Raw genomic sequence first — 19704 nt, forward strand, 5'->3', positions numbered from 1 at the left:
CCTGGAGAAATCAAGGAAAGTAGGGAATCGAGGCAGAAAGGTGGTGGGAGAACATCTGTAGCCAGGATATCTCAACTGCTCAAGCAATATTTCCCCAACTTTGGGCCATTTCATAATGATCGTAGTGTGTAGCTGGATGCAACATCACACAACATTGACTCTTGTGGTGAGCAAGTTATTCTCTTACCGGTCCTTCTGATTACCCTAAGGGCCTCAGTCTGGAGACGTGCAACCCTAACAGCTCCTTAACCCTTGCTAATCTCCATTTATTAAAACAGAGACGGAGAGCAGGCTTCTGGTTCTTGGCAGGTGGCCATATCTAGCTAGAGTTTAATAACGTTATTTAATATCATTTAATCCGACATGATTTACTTTAATGGAACTGAGCTGTTTTCATTGCATGCATTTCCCACAATCACATTCTGTTTGTGGCGAGTGATCTCATTTATCCCATTTATATAGCAGTGATATCAAATTTTCTTTTGGAATAAATTTATTTATATACAAAGTGAGTCATTTAAAGAAAAACAGAAGTAAATGGCAATACAGGAAGCATGTAACATATCATGATGCTGTTTTGCAGGTTAGGTGAAAATCGTGGAAGAGGTGGATGTGAATGGAGATGTTTGGAAAACTTTGCTGGAGCACATGTTCTGGGCAGTTGGGCTGCCCAAGGGAGGGGTCAGAGCTCTACAAAGAGGGGCTTCCTGAATTGGACATTTTAGGTAGAGGAAACAACATAGAGAGATGTGAAAGTGGGTGCTGGAATGGGGTGAGCAGTTCAGTGTGGCACTGGCACAGGATACTGTTGATATAGAGCCTTGGGGTGGGGAACCTGCGGCCTTGGGGCCACTTGTGGCCTTCTGGGTCCTTGACTAAAGTTTTTTAACTGAATCCAAATTCTGAAGAACAAATCCTTTTGTTAAAAGGGATGAAGCAGAGAAAGATGAAGATTTTCTTGCCCCTTTGGTGCTTACAAAAGAGCAGTCTTGAAATCAGAAGGTTGCAGTGTCCCCACTCCTGCCAGGTGGCGAGGAACAATGCTGTCTCCGTGTCAGGGTCCCAGGCTTCCCATTGTCCACTCTTTCTGCTGGGAACCCTACCTGCAGTGCCGAGCTGTGGATCCTAAGCCAGAATTATCCTGAGGAGAGAGGACGAAAGAGTTAACCCACACTCACACTAGGGCTCTGGGTTCTGGGCTTGATCCGCCCATCCAGGCCCCATCGGCTCAGCCCTGGTCCCTACTAAGGGCAGAGTTCTCCAGCCTCCTTGCAGGGCAAACTGAAACTCAGAATATCTCGGGGCTGTGGTCCAGGTGATACAGCACTTCCTCTGTCTTCCTAATAGGACCCCTCCCATGCCTATCCACTTCCCCAATTCTGGACTTGGGAGGTCCTGGCTTCTGGAAAGGCATCTTGTTAAACTTGAAAATCTTAGAGCTGGGCACTCGAGAGGGAAGGTACCTGCCCCAGGCACCCAGTAGCTCTACCTTTAACAGGATCTCGGCAATCCCGGCCACAGGCGGTGCGGCAGCATCGCTTCTTGCCTGAGCAAAATGAGTCCTGGTGACACAGATGCTTTGTGGGGCTCAGGCACTGCAGTTGGTCCTCAGGGCAGCTGCCCAGCTTCACTGCAACACAGGGGCCTGGGTGAGCTGTGCCTGTGCTGGCCAGCCCCGGGCGTGGGGCAATCAGCAAGGTGACAGGCACTTACCCGAGACCCTGGGGATGCACTGGCGGAAGCAAGCTTTGGAGCAGCACTTCATGGTTGAGGGACACTGGCTGTCATGTGTGCACTGGTCAGGCACCGACAGGAGGCAGGGACCATCGTCTGGGGGGCAGCCTCCTGGCTTTTCTGTAAGAGAACTCCCCAGATCTTGCAGCTGGAGGCAGCTCAGGGTTAGGTAATAACTGACCCGAGACTCACAAGATCTGAATTCTCTATCCCTTACTTCTTGCATGGACTTTGGCAAGTTTTTGTTTTTTTAACAGCTGCAAGCGTCAGTTTTCTGGCCGTGAAGTGGCAGGAAACTGGAGTCATTTCTCTCAGTGCTAGTTTGAGACTCAGATAAAGGGGAAAGAACGAATTCTCCACTGTGGCCAGTCAGACCATGTGGTGCCGGTCCTGAGCTGTGGGCACCTCCCCACGACGCCGTCTACTTACTGGCTCCTGCCCTGTGCCCCTGCACCGAGCCACTTCTCTTTGCAGGACTCTTGCTTTGGCTGTACCCTTTGCCTGGTGTGTCCTCCTGCACACCACTCACCTGGTCAACTCAGTAGGTCTCAGCTGAAACGTCCATCCACAGAAGACCCCACCTCTCTGACGCCATGTTCACTAGGTCAGCCCCTTCACACCCCACCCCCATGCACTCCCAGAGCGTTTCCTTCGGGGTTATAGACTCAGCGTTTCTTTGCCACCTCTCTCTCTTGACTGGTGGCTGTGAGGATAGACAACCTGCCTGCTCTGCTTACCATTACTCTGCGTCACAGCATGAGAGGCCCAGTGACTACTTGGAAGAAAGGGTTTTTTTTTTATTGTTAAATCATAGCTGTGTACATTAGTGCAATCACCTATACCCATTCTAAGATGCACCATAGGTGTGGCCCCACCCATTACCCTCCCTCCACCAAAACCTCCCCCCTCCCTTCCCCTTCCTTGGCCCTTTCCCCATAGTCTTGTGCTATAGTTGGGTTATAGTCTTCATGTGAAAGCTATAATTTAGCTTCATAGTAGGGCTGAGTACATTGGATACTTTTTCTTCCATTCCTGAGATACTTTGCTAAGAAGAATATGTTCCAGCTCCATCCATGTAAACATGAAAGAGGTAAAGTCTCCATCTGAAGAAAGGGTTTTGAAGTGAGACCCAGCGTTGCACGTGTGTCAGCCATTGCCAGCCTGGTTCACTGCCACAGCCATGGTTGGCCACATCTGCATTGCTGCACACATTACTGCTGCAAGAGGCATGGTTTCAGGGGTTGTGTATTATAAACCCTCCATCTCTGAGATAACCCTCTGAATGGCTATAGAATATTCTGTCCCAGAACTTACCTAACTGCTCTTCTTGGGATTTTGGACCATTTCCAGATTTCACACAGAAAGCTTGAGATCAGTATCTTCCTCCACTTAGAGGAAGAAATCAGGCCTAACTGGGCCAGTGACTTGCCCAGACCCACAGGGACTGGGGCTAGGACTCCCCAGGCCTAGCTCTCTCTGACCTCTGCAACCCTCTGCTCTGGCTGTCTGTGAACAGTAGAGACTCCTCCCTCCCCCCGCAGTTGGATCCAGTGCTGTGACTTTTCCTCTGGGTCCAACCTCGTCCCTCAGCCTCCTGCCTCGGTGCCACCTTGCACATGCCCTGAGTGCCCAAAGTCAGCATCAGTTGTTAGCTTGAGTTCTTTTAAATTGAGTTGCTGCCCCCTGCTGGAAAAAGTGGGGCATAGCCGGCGAGGAGCTCCTACTCTGATTAGCCTCTCCTGAGGGGGATGATGTGAGTGGCCCTGGGAAACCGTCTGAGGATCAGGACTTAGCCCTGAACTCACAAGCCCAGACCAGAGGTGCTGAGGCCACAGAGGGCCCAACAGGGCAGACTGCCCTCAAAATTGGCATTGGGTGGTTGTTATAAACTATATGTGCTGTATATTATAACCATGGAGCTCAGCCTTGAGCCACAAACAGGCAGGGAAAGGGGTTTAGAGTTGGCATTTTGAATGGGGAGAACTGTGACAACAGCAGTGTTGGGGAGGGAACAAAAGCTTGGAGTGTACAGAGGTGGAGTAAGAGGTCTGGGCAGTCACACTCACTCTGTCCATCCGCCTTTCCTCACCATCCCTTCAGATCCAGTTTCCTGCTCGCAGAGGTAGGCACAGACACCCTCACACACACAGATGCAGGCGCCATGGATGTGAACACTCAGAGAGCAAAAGAATCATACCCAGACGTGGTTCCGTATCTGTTCACACACGCAGACACAGATACAAACACAGGCAAGTGTGCAGTCACCCTCAGGTCTATAAACACAGCTAGCAGAGGAAATTGCAGATAGTCAATTTTTTATCCGTACAAATAGCTATTTTACATGGTTTAACCTAATACACACACCAGATAGTTTCATAGATATATGCAGTATATTTATAAACACACACATGTATAAACACAGGCAGTCATACATGTACATATGAACCGGGACACAAACACATTGTCAAACATACAAGCATGCTGCCATGCCTATGTGCCAGCACACATAGATACATACGCACAGATAATGGCACAGACCCGCAGACATACACAGCCAAGTATAGAAGTATATGTGGGGTGTGTATGAACAGAGAGACTTGTATATACACAGACAGAGATCTACATACGAAGTCACCTGCACAGCGCTACTCAGGCACAGATATACTCCCAATGCTACAGAACCATTGAAAACATTTAATTAGGCACTTACCGTTTGGCCTGTGCCAGGCTCTTTGTATGAGAAACACCCAGACATAAGAGAGAGGGGCAGGGGTCGATGTCATATAAACAAAGGGAGCTAGGCTTCCACAGACCACAGACTGGGACTTCTGGTCTCTCAGCTCTGTCACCCTCCTCCATTGTCTGAAATTCTACTGAGAGCCAGCAGACATCTCATGGGAGCGAGAAATCAGGGAAGGATGGGTTGCAGTGAATGAGGGGAGACCAGGCGTGTCACACCTGGCCACACGGAGAGGCTCAGGTTCCGCTGGTACCAGCTGTTGCCTCTGAGCAGCTCGGCTGAATATCGGGGTCCCTGAATATTGTGGGCCAGTGGTTCCCCAAAGGGCGTAGCATACAGTAAGTGCAGGCCCTTATTCCTGACACCGTTCACTGCTGAGAGAGCCGTAAACAGGGCCCATTTAATAAGTTGGAGAGGTGAGTCTGTCTGATTTCAAAGACCTGACTTTGCTTGTTACCTTTATACTAACTCAGAGTTGGTCTTTGGCCCTAGCAAGTGGTTTCGGTCTTTGGCCCTAGGCAAGTGGTTTCCCACTAGGCCTTGGTTTTCCTCATCTGTACAAAGGTGTTAAAATAGTCTCAACCTCATAGCATCACCGAGGAGTTATGTGGTGATGGTGCATGAATCACAGCCAACAAAGGGTCTGCCCTTGGAACCCACCAGTATCCTTCCTTCCTCACTGTTCCTGTTAATATCCCCTTCCTCCAAGGCAGGGCAAGGGCTGTGCAGGTGAATGTAGGTCAGAGTGTTCCAGGCCCAGAAGCAGATGGAGGCAGAGGCCTCACCCATATCAGGAGGCACCTGCCTAGCCACTTGGCAGCCTTTCCTCACCTGTCAGCCAGCTCAGCCCTGTCAGGGTAGGAATCGGGATGGGAGGTGGGCAGGGAAGAGAAGTTGGGACCAAGATCCCTCCCAACAGACCCCACATCCCAGAAGCTACACCCCCTGCTCAACTTCCAAGTCCTTTCCACAGGTTAAGACACTGACTCACTGACCTGGTGACACCACAGAGAGGCAGGCGTGGACAGCCCCCCACCATGTATATACACGGACAGGCACACAAGCTCAGACACACGTGGGTGCAGCCGTTCCTAAGTGTACATGTGCCTAGCAGGCATAAAGGCACACGTCTACAGAGAGACAGGCGAGCCTGTGGCCCACACTCAGCTCACACACACACAGGCTGAGACAAGCACTGAGGAGCCAGCAGAAGGACCTTCATGGACAGACAGTTGGACAGGCATCAAGATACGCGAATGAAAACACAGGCTCCGGGAAGCACTAAGAAGCAGCCGTCCCCGGCCCCCACGTGCACACACAGAGCTCTCTGCCTTCCCCCGAACACCTACCGTCCCCAGAGACGTAGAAACTGCCTGGGCCCTGGACAGGAGGATGTGCCCACACTCACCTCCCTTCTTCCGGCCAGAGACAGCAGGCAGCTGGCTCACCCCAGCCAGGAGCACCGCCAGGAGGAGGAGCCTCCCAAACCTCATGTTTCTGCTGCTAGAACCTAAGATGATCAGGGCCCAGGGCCCCCCCAGTTAACACTTCAGCCCCACAGAGGCCAGAGCAGCTTAGTCAGGAGAGGAAGGAGTCCCCCTGACTCCTTCCTTGTCACCCCGCCTTCAGTGAGGTCACCTGCGATGGCATCTGGTAGAACTGCTCTCTGCCTGGGACTGGCTTGGCTTTTGAGGGGGGTGGAGTGTGGCTTTCAGTTTGGCCAAGTTTGCTGGTCACAGCAGGTGTAGGTTTCCACTGGGACCCCTTTTCTGGCCCCATGGGATCTTGAGTAAAAATGTCATCTCATTCAGGGACTCCCACCTTAGATTTCACATCTAGATGTTGGCTTCTAAATTTGGTAGAAGACAGGTGGCTCAGCATCTTAAGGCCCCAAACAAAAACATCAAGCTAGAGTACTCTGTCAGCACTGGAAGAGATCAAGTCCATCCTTTTAGCCCTTCACTTTGAAAGAAGAGGAAACTGTGGGCCTGAGATCCGAGGAAACTGGCCCAGGAACACATAACTAACGCCTGACTAAGCTGGGGCTTCTGCCGTCCCCATGCAGTCCCTGGACCTTGAAAGCAGGGCAGTACTTCATCTGAGCCTGAGAAAGGAAGATGACATTCCAGGGCTTGTCTTACTCATTCCAGTCCAGGGCAGGCTTCATAGTCAGGAAGTTTTTCTTTGGATTTGACTTGAATCTTTCATGCTATCTTCTAAACTCTTCAGGATAAGAGGGGCTCTGTCTTCTATGATCTGATGCTACTTTTGGAATTCTGGCATTTCCTTGGCAACTTGATTTCAGAGGAAAAAAATGTATGAGCTATCTTCTCCCTTATTACAAATTACACATGTTCATTGACAAAATGCTTTTCCAATTAAAATGATTTTGTAGACATTTCCCTGTGTGCAAAATGTTCTCTAAACATATGTTTTCTGATGGCTACATGGTATTTTGTAAGATTGATATGCTAAAACGTATATGATCAGTCTGCTATCGTGAAATATGGTTTCTAGTTTTTCACTTACACAAATAAAACTATGAGAGCAATCTTTGTATATACATTTTGGGGTCATGTCTCTGACTGCTTTCTTAGAGTAAATTTCTCAAGGTAGAAATGCTAGTCGAAGAATGTGATAATTTTTCTAGGCTTTGGATATATCTGGTCAAGTTAAATTTCAGAAAGGAAGTAACGAGCATAGGAGAGCGTTTACCTGCCTTGCATAGATTTTTTTGTCCGCCTAGCACCTCTTCCTTTGGTAGAACCATTGGTTCCCAACTCCTGTAATACTTGTTGGCTACCAGTCACCAGATACCGGCTATAATCTTTCAAAATGTATTAAATAATAAGTCTTGAAAGTTGAAGTTTGATTCATAGGCTGCAGAATGAATTTTGTGTTAGCAGGCATGAAGACAATTATTAATCTCCTTATATAGCTCCATCAGAGCTCTTGGGTGACCGGGTGCATTGCTAATGAGCAGTAATATTTTGAAAGGAATCTTTTTTTCTAAGCAGTAGGTCTCAACAATGGGCTTAGAATTTTCATTAACGTAAACTATGCTACAAACAGATGTGCTATCATCCAGGCTTTGTTTGTATTTATCGGAGTTATTCTGATTAGGAAGATCAAAAATGGGACCCTGCTCTCTTCCTGCTTGAGAAGTCTCTATTGAAAGGGCTGCTGTTAGTCTAATGGGTTTTCCTTTGTAAGTAATGTGTTGCTTTCATCTCAAAACTTTTGGATTTTCTCCTTCACTTTGACTTTGGTCAGGCTGATGGCTATATGAGTATTTGCTATGAATTTTCCAGATACTCAATGACCACCTTGTATCTGATTACCTAAACTTCTAGTGATACTAGGGGAGTTTTCCTCTATTACTCTATCAAATAGATTTTCCACTCTTATTGCTTTTTTTTCTTCTTCATCATGGATACCTGTAATTCTTTAAAAAAAATTTTTTTACTAAATTGTAATTGTGTACATTAATGCATTTATGGGGTACAATGTGCTGATTTTATATACAATTTGGAATGCTTACATCAAATGATACCTATAATTCTTATATCAGCTTGCTTTGTATAGTACCATATTTCTCACAGTGACTGTTCATTCTTCTTTGTTCTCTTTTCTGCATTTTTTACTGACAGCTACTTCAAAATCCTTGTCTTCAAGCTCTGAAATTCTTTCTTCTGCTTGGTCTAGGTTATTGTTAAGGTTTTCCGCTGTTTTGGAATTTTTTTTTTTTTTTTGACACAGAGTGTCACTATGTTGCCCTCAGTAGAGTGCCGTGATGTCACAGCTCACAGCAACTTCAAACTCTTGGGCTTAAGCAATTCTTTTGCCTCAGCCTCCCAAGTAGCTGGGACTACAGGTGCCTGTCACAATGCCCGGCTATTTTTTGTTGCAGTTGTCATTGTTGTTTAGTTGGTCAGGGCCATGTCAGAACCCTCTAGCCTCAGTGTATGTGGCTGACACTGTAACCACTGTGCTACGGGTGACGAGCCTGTATTTCGAAATTTTTTTTATTATTAAATCATAGCTGTGTCCATTAATGCGATCATGGGGCACCATACACTGGTTTTATAAATAGTTTGACACATTTTCATCACCCTGGTTAACATAGCCTTCCTGGGATTTTCTTAGTTATTGCTTTAAGACATTTATATTCTACATTTACTAAGTTTCACATGTACTCTTGTAAGATGCATCACAGGTGTAATCCCACCAATCACCCTCCCTCTGCCCATTCTCCCCCCCCTTCCCCATATTCTTAGGTTATATATTTTGAAATTTGTAAATAACTCTTTCATTTCTTGAAGTTCTGTTATCCCTTTTCTGACGATTTCTATCTCTTTAGTAAATTTTTCATTCATGTCCTGGACTTACAAATTTGTTTATTTGAGATGATTTTCTACCATCTCCTCAATTCCACTCACCTTATTTTCCACCCATAGTGTGAATTTCATATCTATCATTTCAACAATTTCCTGTTGGTTAAAATTCCCTACTGGAGAGCTATTGGGAGCCTTTGTGGGTGTTGAGATAGCCTGTTTGCTTCCTGTTGCCAGAATTTTTATGCTGTTTCCTGCTCATTTGGGGCCACTTCTCTCAGTTTAAAACAGACAGCAGGGATGATACACCTGTTCTTCTCTGCTGGGGCCTCTTTTGCTCAATAAAGACAGGATGGATCCCTGGATAGTGTGTTTGGTCCTACTCTGGAAGCTTAACTAGACCGGAGTGGGGCAGAGCCTTTAACACTATTGCTTGTTTAACACTTGTTCCCCTGTAGTTGTTACTGGGCCACTGAGGTAGGGTCAGCTTCTAATATAAAGCTCACAAGTGAGGTGAGACTGGCTGCCGGGACAGGGCATGCACATGGGATGGAGGACATCCACTGGGTGTGACTCACGTGTGTGTAGACCTGGGTGGCCAAGGTCTTGGACAAGTGGTCCAGGCGTGAGACACACACAGGCTATGGTGTGCCCCCTCCTCTTGGAATCTGAGTAAAACAAATGCCATTTTCAATGGCAATCCTCTCTCTCTCTCTTTCTTATTGTTTCAAGTTAATTTGAGGGTACAAAGAATTCAGTTGCAATGTTCCCATTTTTTGGCAGTCATCTCTCGCTGTGTTGGCTTTGCTGCATCTAAATGATATTAAAACCTAAATGTTAAGCTAGGTGCTTGGAAGGTAAAGGACTAGAATATTGAGAGCGAAGACGTCTGGTGTAGAGGAAGAGGACAGACATGTGAGTGGGCCCTCAGTGTGAAGATCCGTGTATTAGATACTAAGACCCACCAGGAAGCATCCGTAGTGTATGAGACAGTGGACAACCAAGAATAAAATAACTCAACAAGTTGACAAGGGCCAGCTTTCCTCACACCTGGAGAAGCAACTGTGGGAGGCAGAAGGCAGAGGAAGTGGTAGGCACGGACACGCACCCCTCCGATCTCCTGCGGCTTCAAGGTGAGTGACTGACAGATGCATCTGTCCTCTGTATCTGCCACCTTGTGCGCACAGAAGCTATGCTTCCCCATGATTGCTCCCAGCCAATGACTCAGTGCTGTCTAGACACTAAGGCAGGCTCATTCTGAGACATGGGACTGCTCCAACAGGGAACTTCAGTCCCAGTGCTCTCTTCCAGCCTGGATGACATGTTCTCTATCTTGAACAGCATTCTGAGCCCCTTCTTGCACAGGCCTCCTTCTCATCCCCTCTCCACTTCCCTCAGCATCAGCCTGCATCATTGTCTGATGGTCATTTGGGTACCTCCCATCTCCCTGCCCAGGTATTTTCCCTAATACACACTTGAGTCCTCGTCCTCACTGGACATCTGCTTTGCAGAGGTTTCAAACTCACTCACCCATGGTTTTGGGTTGAATAATTCAGAAAATGATGGGGAAAGAGGGAAGAGAGGAGGAAGAAGATAGAGAAAAGGGCATGTCTTTTCCTCATCCACAGATATTACTATCAAATGGAGATGGTAATTAGATTCCATTAGACAAATTAAAAAGAGTAAGGTACTTTTCAAATTTAAATTATACTATTCATCATATGCTGAAAATTTTATCATTTGCAACTATGCAATTGTGATAAAAATATTAGATACCAACTTAAAACATGCTAAGGAATATCTTTTCACAATTTGCTTCTTAGTCACAGACAAATAAAATGATGGAATATCACTTTCCCAGACCTCTGTCACCTTTGTGCTTCTTTTTTTTTTTTTATTGTTGGGGATTCATTGAGGGGGATTCAATATTCAATATAATCCCCATTATTGGGGATTCAATAAGCCAGGTTACACTGATTGCAATTGTTAGGTGAAGTCCCTCTTACCTTTGTGCTTCTTAATGAAGATTGAGGCAGACAGTATAAAGTGAGGACATTCATGGCTAATCACACTCCATTATTAGGTAGACTAGGGCTGAACTCCAGAGGGAAGAATCATGGTAGCTAGGCTGAACCACGGAGATTTCCTTTGCCTTATTTATCATAGCCTCAATTTTAGGGTCTTCAAGGATTTTAGAACTAAAGTGTGTTCTGCTCCACTTCCAACCCAAAGCCCCAGATCCTGTCCTAGGTCATAATACTGTAACATGTGAAAAGGCCACCAGCAACCATGTCAGAGAAATGGTAGCAAAAATGGCTTGTTCTTCCATTTCAGCATAACATGTACGCTGCTCATTGGATCTAAACAGAAAATTTGACTCTAAAATGCATTTGAACAACAGAGAATCGGAATGTCAGGAGATACTGAAAGAGAGAAATGTATCAGGATTTTATCAATGTGAACCTTTGTTTCAAATTGTAAGGGAAAAGCCATACGGGGTGCGGGTGGGGGGAAGAGAGGGAGAGAGAGGGGGAGATATGTCGATCAATCCAGCAGACTTAGATTTTCATATTGTTTCAAATATATGATGCTTTATTTCTTTGCTTTGTTGTTATATTAATAAGCTTGTAACTTTTTCCAACAGCAACTCTTGGGCTTGGGAGGAGCGTGGAGGAACTGGAGACCAGTTTTACCAGTCTGAATCTGTAGCAGCAGTGTCTCCTCTGCTGGGTTGAAAAGCAGTTTCCATCTCAGGAGAGAAGAGAGAAGCAGAGATACAGCAAGGCGCACACTCTGTGAGGGCCATGAGTTTGTGTTCTTAAGTCCTTGCCTACATCCTGACACTACTCTCCTCCCAAGAGCACTGATGTGCACTGCCGAGGAATTGGACCCTAGGGGACCTGGGATTCTAGGCAAACCATCCTATGAATTATTATTATTGTTGTTGTTGTTGTTATTATTATTTGTAGAGACAGTCTCACTTTGTCACCCTCGGTAGAGTGCCGTGGCATCACACAGCTCACAGCAACCTGCAACTCCTGGGCTTAGGCGATTCTCTTGCCTCAGCCTCCCGAGTAGCTGGGACTACAGGTGCCTGCCACAACGCCCGGCTATTTTTTTTTTTGTTGCAATTTGGCCAGGGCCAGGTTCAAACCCGCCACCCTCGGTATATGGGGCCGGCGCCCTGCCCACTGAGCCACAGGCACCGCCCCAGGAATTATCATCTTATAACTCCTTACCTCTCAATTCGAATGTGAAGAGGAAAGTGCGTCATTATGATAAACTGTAAAAGAAGAGGTGGGAGAGAGACTGAAAATAATCATCATAAAAACTTAATAACAGTTGGGGTTTAGAGGTAATGTTTTCCAAAGGTCCCCATTAACCAGGGGAGAAGCGTGATGCCTGAGATATGAAATAAATCATGCGTTTGGTAAGGATGGGGGCCTGTTGGACCTTTCTCTTCACTATCCTGCGGGCAAATCTCTGGCCTGACCCAATGAATTCCGGGGACCTGGGCAGTTCTCAAGTCCCCCAAGACAAATGGCTCTGCAGGAAGGTTTCAGGGGCCACGGCCAGCCCCGCAGACCCGGACCGCTCACCTCAGTCCAAAGACATCCACGGCTCCATACACTGATGTCGGCAGTTGTAGTAGCAGCACTTCAGGACCCTCGGGCAACCTTTATCCCGCCGGCACATCGGGAACATGGAGAAAGGACAGGAAAGAGTAAACTCTGGGCAGTATCCTGGTTTAGGTTGAGCTGGGGGAAAATGGCACAGGGTGAGTTGGGGGGACCGAGGCATCCCTTCCAGGCAACTGGACCCACTTGTTCCAGAAACCCCTCAGAGGAAACGTTCCACAACCTCAATCAGACACCGAATATCCTAGCCTTACCCAGACTCCTCGTGACTCCGGGCTGGGCCATGTGGAGGCAAAGGAGGACAGCCCCAAGGAACACAGAGAGGCTGCTCAGCTTCATAACGCAAAAAAAGTGCGTGAGCGCGCTCGGAGGCTGGGCCCGTCTGAGTCCACCCTGGGTCCCACCAGCAGGGGGAGCGCTGGTTCTTCAGCCAGAAGGGCCTCAAGTTGACCCGGAAGTACTAGCTGTTTCCTTTCACCTCCCAGGAAGAAGAAATGTGGAATAACGCTGGGGTATAACTTCCTAAAGCCTCCTCTCCCCCAGGACTTCTCTGTGTGCTATAAGACGGGCCTGGCCCTTCATGGTTCTTAATGTATACAGTAGTTTTAAAGGAATAGGAGGGGATTATGTTTGCCAGGCCATGCATCAGGACCCCTCTTCCCACTTTGAATCCAGAAAAATCGAAGCATCCCTTTCCAACAGTGTTCGGATATGGATGCATTTGTGATGTTTACTTTTAACTCAAAGTTTGAGGCGCACACTCAGACACAAAGAGAAAGCAAGAAAATGTGACATTAGCAAGATAATTTCTAGGTTCAAAGAAACTATAAATTCATTGTAAACTCCAGGGACATAAATTTCAGTTGCATAATGTTTTCTCCTTTAATTCCTGTCTGTATGTCTCCATGATTATCAAAAACTTCATATTTTGATAAAGTCAAAAGTCTAATGAGGTCGTTTTGGAATGTGAACCCCAGACCAAACAACCACTCTGGCTTTCTCTGCACCCCTGTAAAAGTATATGTTGTTCCTACTTGCTCACTGGCTTAGAAAACACCTGTATAGACAATGGTAAGTAATAGGCTTAGGAACATACACGGGAGAACTGGAATCTGAGGTGGGAGCAGGGAGATGCTAAGGAGAAGCTCTGAGGAGCAGGTGTGTGATACCTACTAGGTGTGCCACCATTCCGTCCCTTCTAATGCAACCCTGTGGCTACCTCCTGGCTTTGTGTCTTTTTGCCATGCATTTGTGCCACTGTCTTCCAGTTCTGGCTGAGGCCAGTCCTCATTGATTAACTTCTGTCTAACTTATAGAAAACAAAATCCTTTCCAGTTGGCATAACATGCCAGTAAGTTCAAGTGTCTGTGCTTTTATTTTCAACATATTTGCTTTCAGCCCTGTACATCAACATAAGACCATTCTGTTTTCAAAGCAGTTTGATAGTCACTGCAATTTTCTTATACCAGAACAGGGCAAGGATATTACATGAAAGGAAAATTCCATGCCAATCTTGCTATAAATATAAAGAATTTGATAGAGAATGTTACCCAGTGAATTTTGTCACATAAAATATGGTGGTATAGCACAAATACGTAGGTGTTCATTGCAAAAAACTGGTTGATTTCACATTCCAAATTGTCGAAATACATCTTATTAATAAAATAAATGGGGAAATTGCATGCTAATCTTCATCTCAACAGTAGGATGTGTGGAAAGTCACTTGTCTATGCATGATAAAAGAGAAAATAATGACAGAGGATCATTTCAATTATTTAATTCGATATCATGCCTCTACAGAAGCTCTACAGCAGGGGGAAGCATTTTCACAAAGAGGGAGTAAAATGTTCTCCATGAAAGCAATGAGAATATTAACAACTCTTGTCAAAATCAACTGTTTCAGAACTCTAGAACATAATTGAAAGCTTGCAACAATACATGCGTGTTTATTGAAGAAAAAAAAAAAACAGATGAATTTCAGCAAGAGCAGAGAGCTTCATGGCAATATAAACTGTCTTGTTCCCATCTTAGAGCCCAGCTGTGTGGTAGCCTTGAAAACCAGTAGACTGAGGCTGTGGGAACCTGCAGGTTAGCTTTGGATTTCCTCATTATGCTCTCAAAAGCTCCACCTTCAGAAAATTGCTGCTCTTTTAGAGCACTGAGCGTTTGTCAGCGCTCTAAAAATGCTCCTTTCTCAGGGAGTGCATTTATATCACCTAAACCAGAGCTCGGTGTGTGTGCCCGGTGCTATCCCTGGGGCAGTGTTTTGACATCGAAACTACTTTGACAGTGAGAACAACTGGGACTGACAAAAGCCTGACCAATAAACAAAAAAAGAAAAGGTGGGGCATGCGCTATCTAGAGACTTTTGGAAATTTCTATCAAATTTATGGGAATCTAAAAGGTCATGCCCTTGCATAGGTTTGTGCATTTGCCGTGGTGCTGTGCACATGCCAAGGAAAAACCTGAGGAGGCCCAAATAGCTCTCCTCTGTTTGAATTTCAGGTTGGCTGTAAGCAGGAAGCGAAGGTCAAGCTAGAGTGGTGAGCTGCCTGCTGTCATGTTGACCATATGCGTCAACACATACACAGAAGCCCTTGGAAAAGTCCAGGTGACTTATTGGTTTCTATTTTTAAGACCTTTGCTCCCAAAGCTCTTTTAGCTGGTCCTCTGGCCTGTCTATCTACAGGTGACATCGTCTGACCCACTCGGTCTTGCTGAAGTCGTGGGGACTTGACAATCACCCTTTGGTACAACTGCATCTTAACAGATGCAAGAGAAGGAGCACAGCACATCCACCAAGTGAGGGACGTGGCTGTGTGGAATCCACATGTTAGGGTGCCAGGCCATGAGCTATCTAGAGACATTATTTCTGCGCATGCCTTCTCTTTAGCACAGTGTGACTGATCACAAGGAGCAGGGAAACATCACTTCCCTTGTCTGAGATTCAGTTCCCTCAGCGGACATTGCAAATAACTGATGGGCACCTGAGGTCCCCCACCCTCCCTTTCCATCTTCTCTCCCACATCACACATAAGGATAACTCCTTCTTATCTCTTTCCTGTATTCTTAGAGAAAGAACAGCGAATCCTTGGGCCTGCGCTCTGTGAAGGAGCCTAGCTGAACCCTAACAGGAGTGCAAGAACCTTCACTGGTGGGTGGAAGGAAAATGTTAACTGCTATGGTATTTTATCCTGATCTGAGACACAAATTAAGATTTACTAATCTAAAGTGTAATAATTGACAAGAGTATACGGGAAACTGGTAAGCATGCATATAGAGTTGTTGCGTGTTCAAAACACTTTCATCTGATAGGTGTGTTCAAAATATATCATTGAAGAATACTCCACTAAGGACAGGAATTCTAGGACCCAGTGACAGACAGCTCAGGCCCCGTCTGCTGCTCCCTGGTGCTCTCCTCCCCAGGGAGTGGTGCTCATCTTCCCACAGGTTGCAAGACAGAATTTCTATTGGTGTGGACCAGGGTTATCAATGCATAATGGTCTTGGGGGAGTCCCTGTGTGTCCAGTTCCTTGAAATTGGCACTCTACTTTACAGGTACAAGGTAGTGAATGAGTCACAGATTTACATAGATATTGGTGCTTGATCTTGGTTAGGATTTTGTGTCCAGTTAAGATCATGGTCATCTCTGTGCTCTATAATTATGATATTAAACCTCTCTTGGAATCCCTCTTGCTAGTCTTTTTTTTTTTGAGACTGAGTCTCACTCTGTTGCCCCAGGCTGGAGTGCTATGGCATCATCAAAGCTCACAGCAGCCTGAAACTCTTGGGCCCAAATGATCTTCTTGCCTCAGCCTCCCAAGTAGCTGGGACTATAGCTGTATGCCACCATGCCCAGCTAATTTTTCTCTTTTTGGTAGAGACAGAGTCTTTTATTGCTCTGGCTGGTCTCTATCTCCTGAGCTCAAGCAACCCATCCTCCTCGGCCCCCCAGAGTGCTGGGATTACAGGTGTGAGCCACCACACCCACCTCCCTTGTTACAATCTCTCCGCCCACAGCAGAATAGGTCTTATTCTCTACTTGGACATTGGCCAAGCATTCCATTTGCATTTTGACCATACGCTTGATCTTGGTTAGGATTTTGTGTCTGGTTTTGATACTTGTCATCTACTGACTGTTCTGTTTGGATAGGAGAGCTGCATTGGGATCCATCTTGCTATCTGATCTGTTCTTCATGCTCAAATGTTTTTTCTTGCATATTGGTCTGGCCTTTTATTTGCATTTTGGCAATGCTCTTAAACTTGATTAGGATTTTGTGTCAGGTCTTTATTCTTGCTATATACTCAGGGCTCATTTTAGGTAGGAGAAATGTCTTGGGATCTGTTTTTGCTTTTGTCTTAATATGCACGATGGAGTGGGGCTCATTCTGTAGGTGAATGTTTCCCTGATGTTTTATTTTCATTTCAGTTATGGCTTTCATCTTAACTAGGATTTTGAGTCTTGTTTTGTTCTTAGTCACTTGCTAATTCTTCATTTTGAGTAGGAAAACTGTCTTTGGATCCATCTTTGTGGCTCACCTTGTAGTTTATGATAGAGTGGAGTCTGTTCTTTCTTTGGTCCCTGATACAGTGGACTTTATTCTGTATTTAGAAGTTTCCCTGACATTCCTTTTACATATAGTAATTATCTTGATTTTGATCAGGAGCTTGAATCCCATTATGAGCATTGTCATCCACCTGCTATACAGAGTATGAAAATACCTCTATCTGGTATCTGCCAACATCGTCTACCGATATTTACTTGGTCTGTTATGTGTCTCACAGCCAATAATTTTGATACACAGTTCAGTGAATTTTTGCAATGTTTTCATCCATTCTGCTCATTACTGGCCACCTAAACTCTCTTCATCGGTGACACTTTCCCTCCCCTCAGAGAACATTTAACCCATTTGACACTGCCATTTTCTTCATGGCATTAACCCCATAAGCTTGGACTAATTTGTCCCTAATTCCCACTCTTCCACTTCCACTCTTGCCAAGTTTAGCAAGAAATTTATGAATGTTTGTCTGTTGCTCTGATTCAAGCTCTGACATTCTCACAAAGACACACAAAAATAATGAACACCACTCAGCAAAGCACCACCATGTTAACACATACAGAGCTGTAAGACACTGATATACCAAGGTTATGAAACCTTACTACACTGTTTGTACAGTGCTGCTAGCATAAGCACATGGGGGCAAGTTCTTGAACTTGATTGCCAGACCTTGTTTATTTTCCAAAAGATATATACCAGAATGTTCATAGTAACTTTATTTATACTAGCTAAAACTAGAAATACTCAATAGACAACAGTAGAATGAGCACATACATTTTTGATATTTTCATGTAATAAAATACTAACAGAAATGTATGAACTATAGGTGTAGGCTTCAAAATAGGTGAACCTCAAAAACATAACATCAAGCAAAATAAGCAAGACATGTGAAAATAATACCTTAAGTTTCATTTGCATACATTTAAAATATAAACAAAAATGAACTTGTATCAGAGTACAGACAGAGATGGTATAACTATAAAGAAAAGCACAGGCTGATTACCATACTATCCAGAGAGAGGAAGGAGAATAAAGCAACTGGGGAGGATTATGGGACATAGATACAGTAAAAAGTCTCCTTCCTTACCTAGCTGCTCAAAAGAATATTGGTATATTCCACACACTTCTTTGTTTATATGGTTTACTGTGTGCTGGTTTTTTTGTTGTTGTTGTTGTTGTTGTTTGTTTGTTTTTAAGTAGCCAACATACTTCAACATTCTGATATTTCCCTTAACGTTTTAGCTTGGTAGGCATGGAGTGTGATTTAAAGAGACAAGTGGTGGTGATTTAACCAACAGGTTTACTATCCCATGAACAGTTTTCATCCTCCCTGCCTTACCTGTACTTCAACTCAGTGATTTTTGGATCTCTGACTTGGTCTCTGACAACACGTAACGTTTGGCCATTCATTTCTGTTACTCAGAACTTTTGGCAGCAGTGACAGAATGCTAAGTCACACTTCCTGAAGAAGGTGGCCAGTTTATTGGCTTGTAACCCAACTGTGGAAAGGGTGTGAGAATTATTGCTCTCGAGGTGAAGGAGAAGGAAGGGCTGATGGTGCCTTCAGAATCCCTTCTCACTATCTTTTCTCTGCTTTTTTCGGTTTATTAGGTTTATTTTTCTCAGACAGTTGATCTCCACCCTTAGATAGGAGCCATAAATCTTGGAATTCCCTTGTTCATATAATACCATCTTTTAACAAAAAAAAGGACTTCCTTCTTCCTTTTACTGCCCATTCAAATAAAAGACTTTAATAGACCAGGCATGAGTCTCTCTCTCTCTCTCTCTCTCTCTCTCTCTCTCACTGTAGAATAATATTTAGAAATAAACATATCCTACATCAAGCACACAAAGTGAACTCAGTGTGAGTTTAAAATGGCTTGCTTTTTTTCCTGAGGCTTAAAGCATCTCCAGTCACACAACACTCACACACACACACACACATACACACACACACACCCATGGCTGGGGGTCAGGCTTTCATGAGTAGCAGTCTCCATTAGACTCACAAGTTCATGGTACAAAGAGACAATAATTCTTCAGAAGAAACATGGTATTGTGTCAACAAAGGGGAAAGCATGCTGGATATACACACTACAGACATCCTCCTTAGAGGCGATTTGTGTTTTCTTTCCTTTTCTCTTCTGAGTGATTTCTCCTTCCTGCCCACTGTGATTTCAAAGGCATCACCCACTTCCAGACCTAGAATTCCTTTCCAGTTACTTTCATGGTATATCTCAAAGCCCATCTATGAGATGATAAAGTGCAATAATTAGTCATTAGATGTTTTCCTTACATAATTTTTCACAGAACCAAAGAATGAAGGAAAATTCCAGTTTGTTACTGGAGAGGTACAATGATAAGATAGGTCTCGGGTGGGGTTTTCAGGAATAGGCATAGTAGGGGAACACCCTGGTTTTGAAATCAAGACTGGATCTACCAGTGACTTGATGAATAAGCTTCAGTGATTTTTTTCTTTTCTTGGGCCTCATAGTCTTTTGAAATATGAAGAATTTTCTTGTGATGGGCCAGCCAGCACTGCTTCTGCATGAGGACGCTCTTGGGGCTCTCGGGGGTGATGTGACACAATATCTGTCCTGTCTCCCTGTGAATAATCCCAGGTCCCTCCCCAGACAGAGGTAGATATTTCCTGGTGGAGGTAAGGGAACATCTGGTCCCTTGTAAAACCACAGCCCCGC

General features: G+C 45.0%; 1 protein-coding gene across 1 annotated transcript; it reads right to left on the bottom strand.

Annotated features, from left to right (window-relative positions):
• Positions 1–464: 464 nt before the first annotated feature.
• LOC128573802 (WAP four-disulfide core domain protein 5) lies at positions 465–6094 on the bottom strand. The gene is made up of 4 exons (XM_053574220.1): positions 5883–6094; positions 1714–1854; positions 1490–1630; positions 465–1141 (listed from the first exon to the last, which is right to left on the bottom strand). Exons 1-4 carry the CDS (start codon positions 5965–5967, stop codon positions 1137–1139), a joined length of 372 nt encoding a protein of 123 aa, XP_053430195.1. The 5' UTR covers positions 5968–6094; the 3' UTR covers positions 465–1136.
• Between the last annotated feature and the right edge of the window lie 13610 nt (positions 6095–19704).

Source organism: Nycticebus coucang, chromosome 21 (assembly GCF_027406575.1).
Source record: "Nycticebus coucang isolate mNycCou1 chromosome 21, mNycCou1.pri, whole genome shotgun sequence".
Classification (NCBI taxonomy): domain Eukaryota; kingdom Metazoa; phylum Chordata; class Mammalia; order Primates; family Lorisidae; genus Nycticebus; species Nycticebus coucang.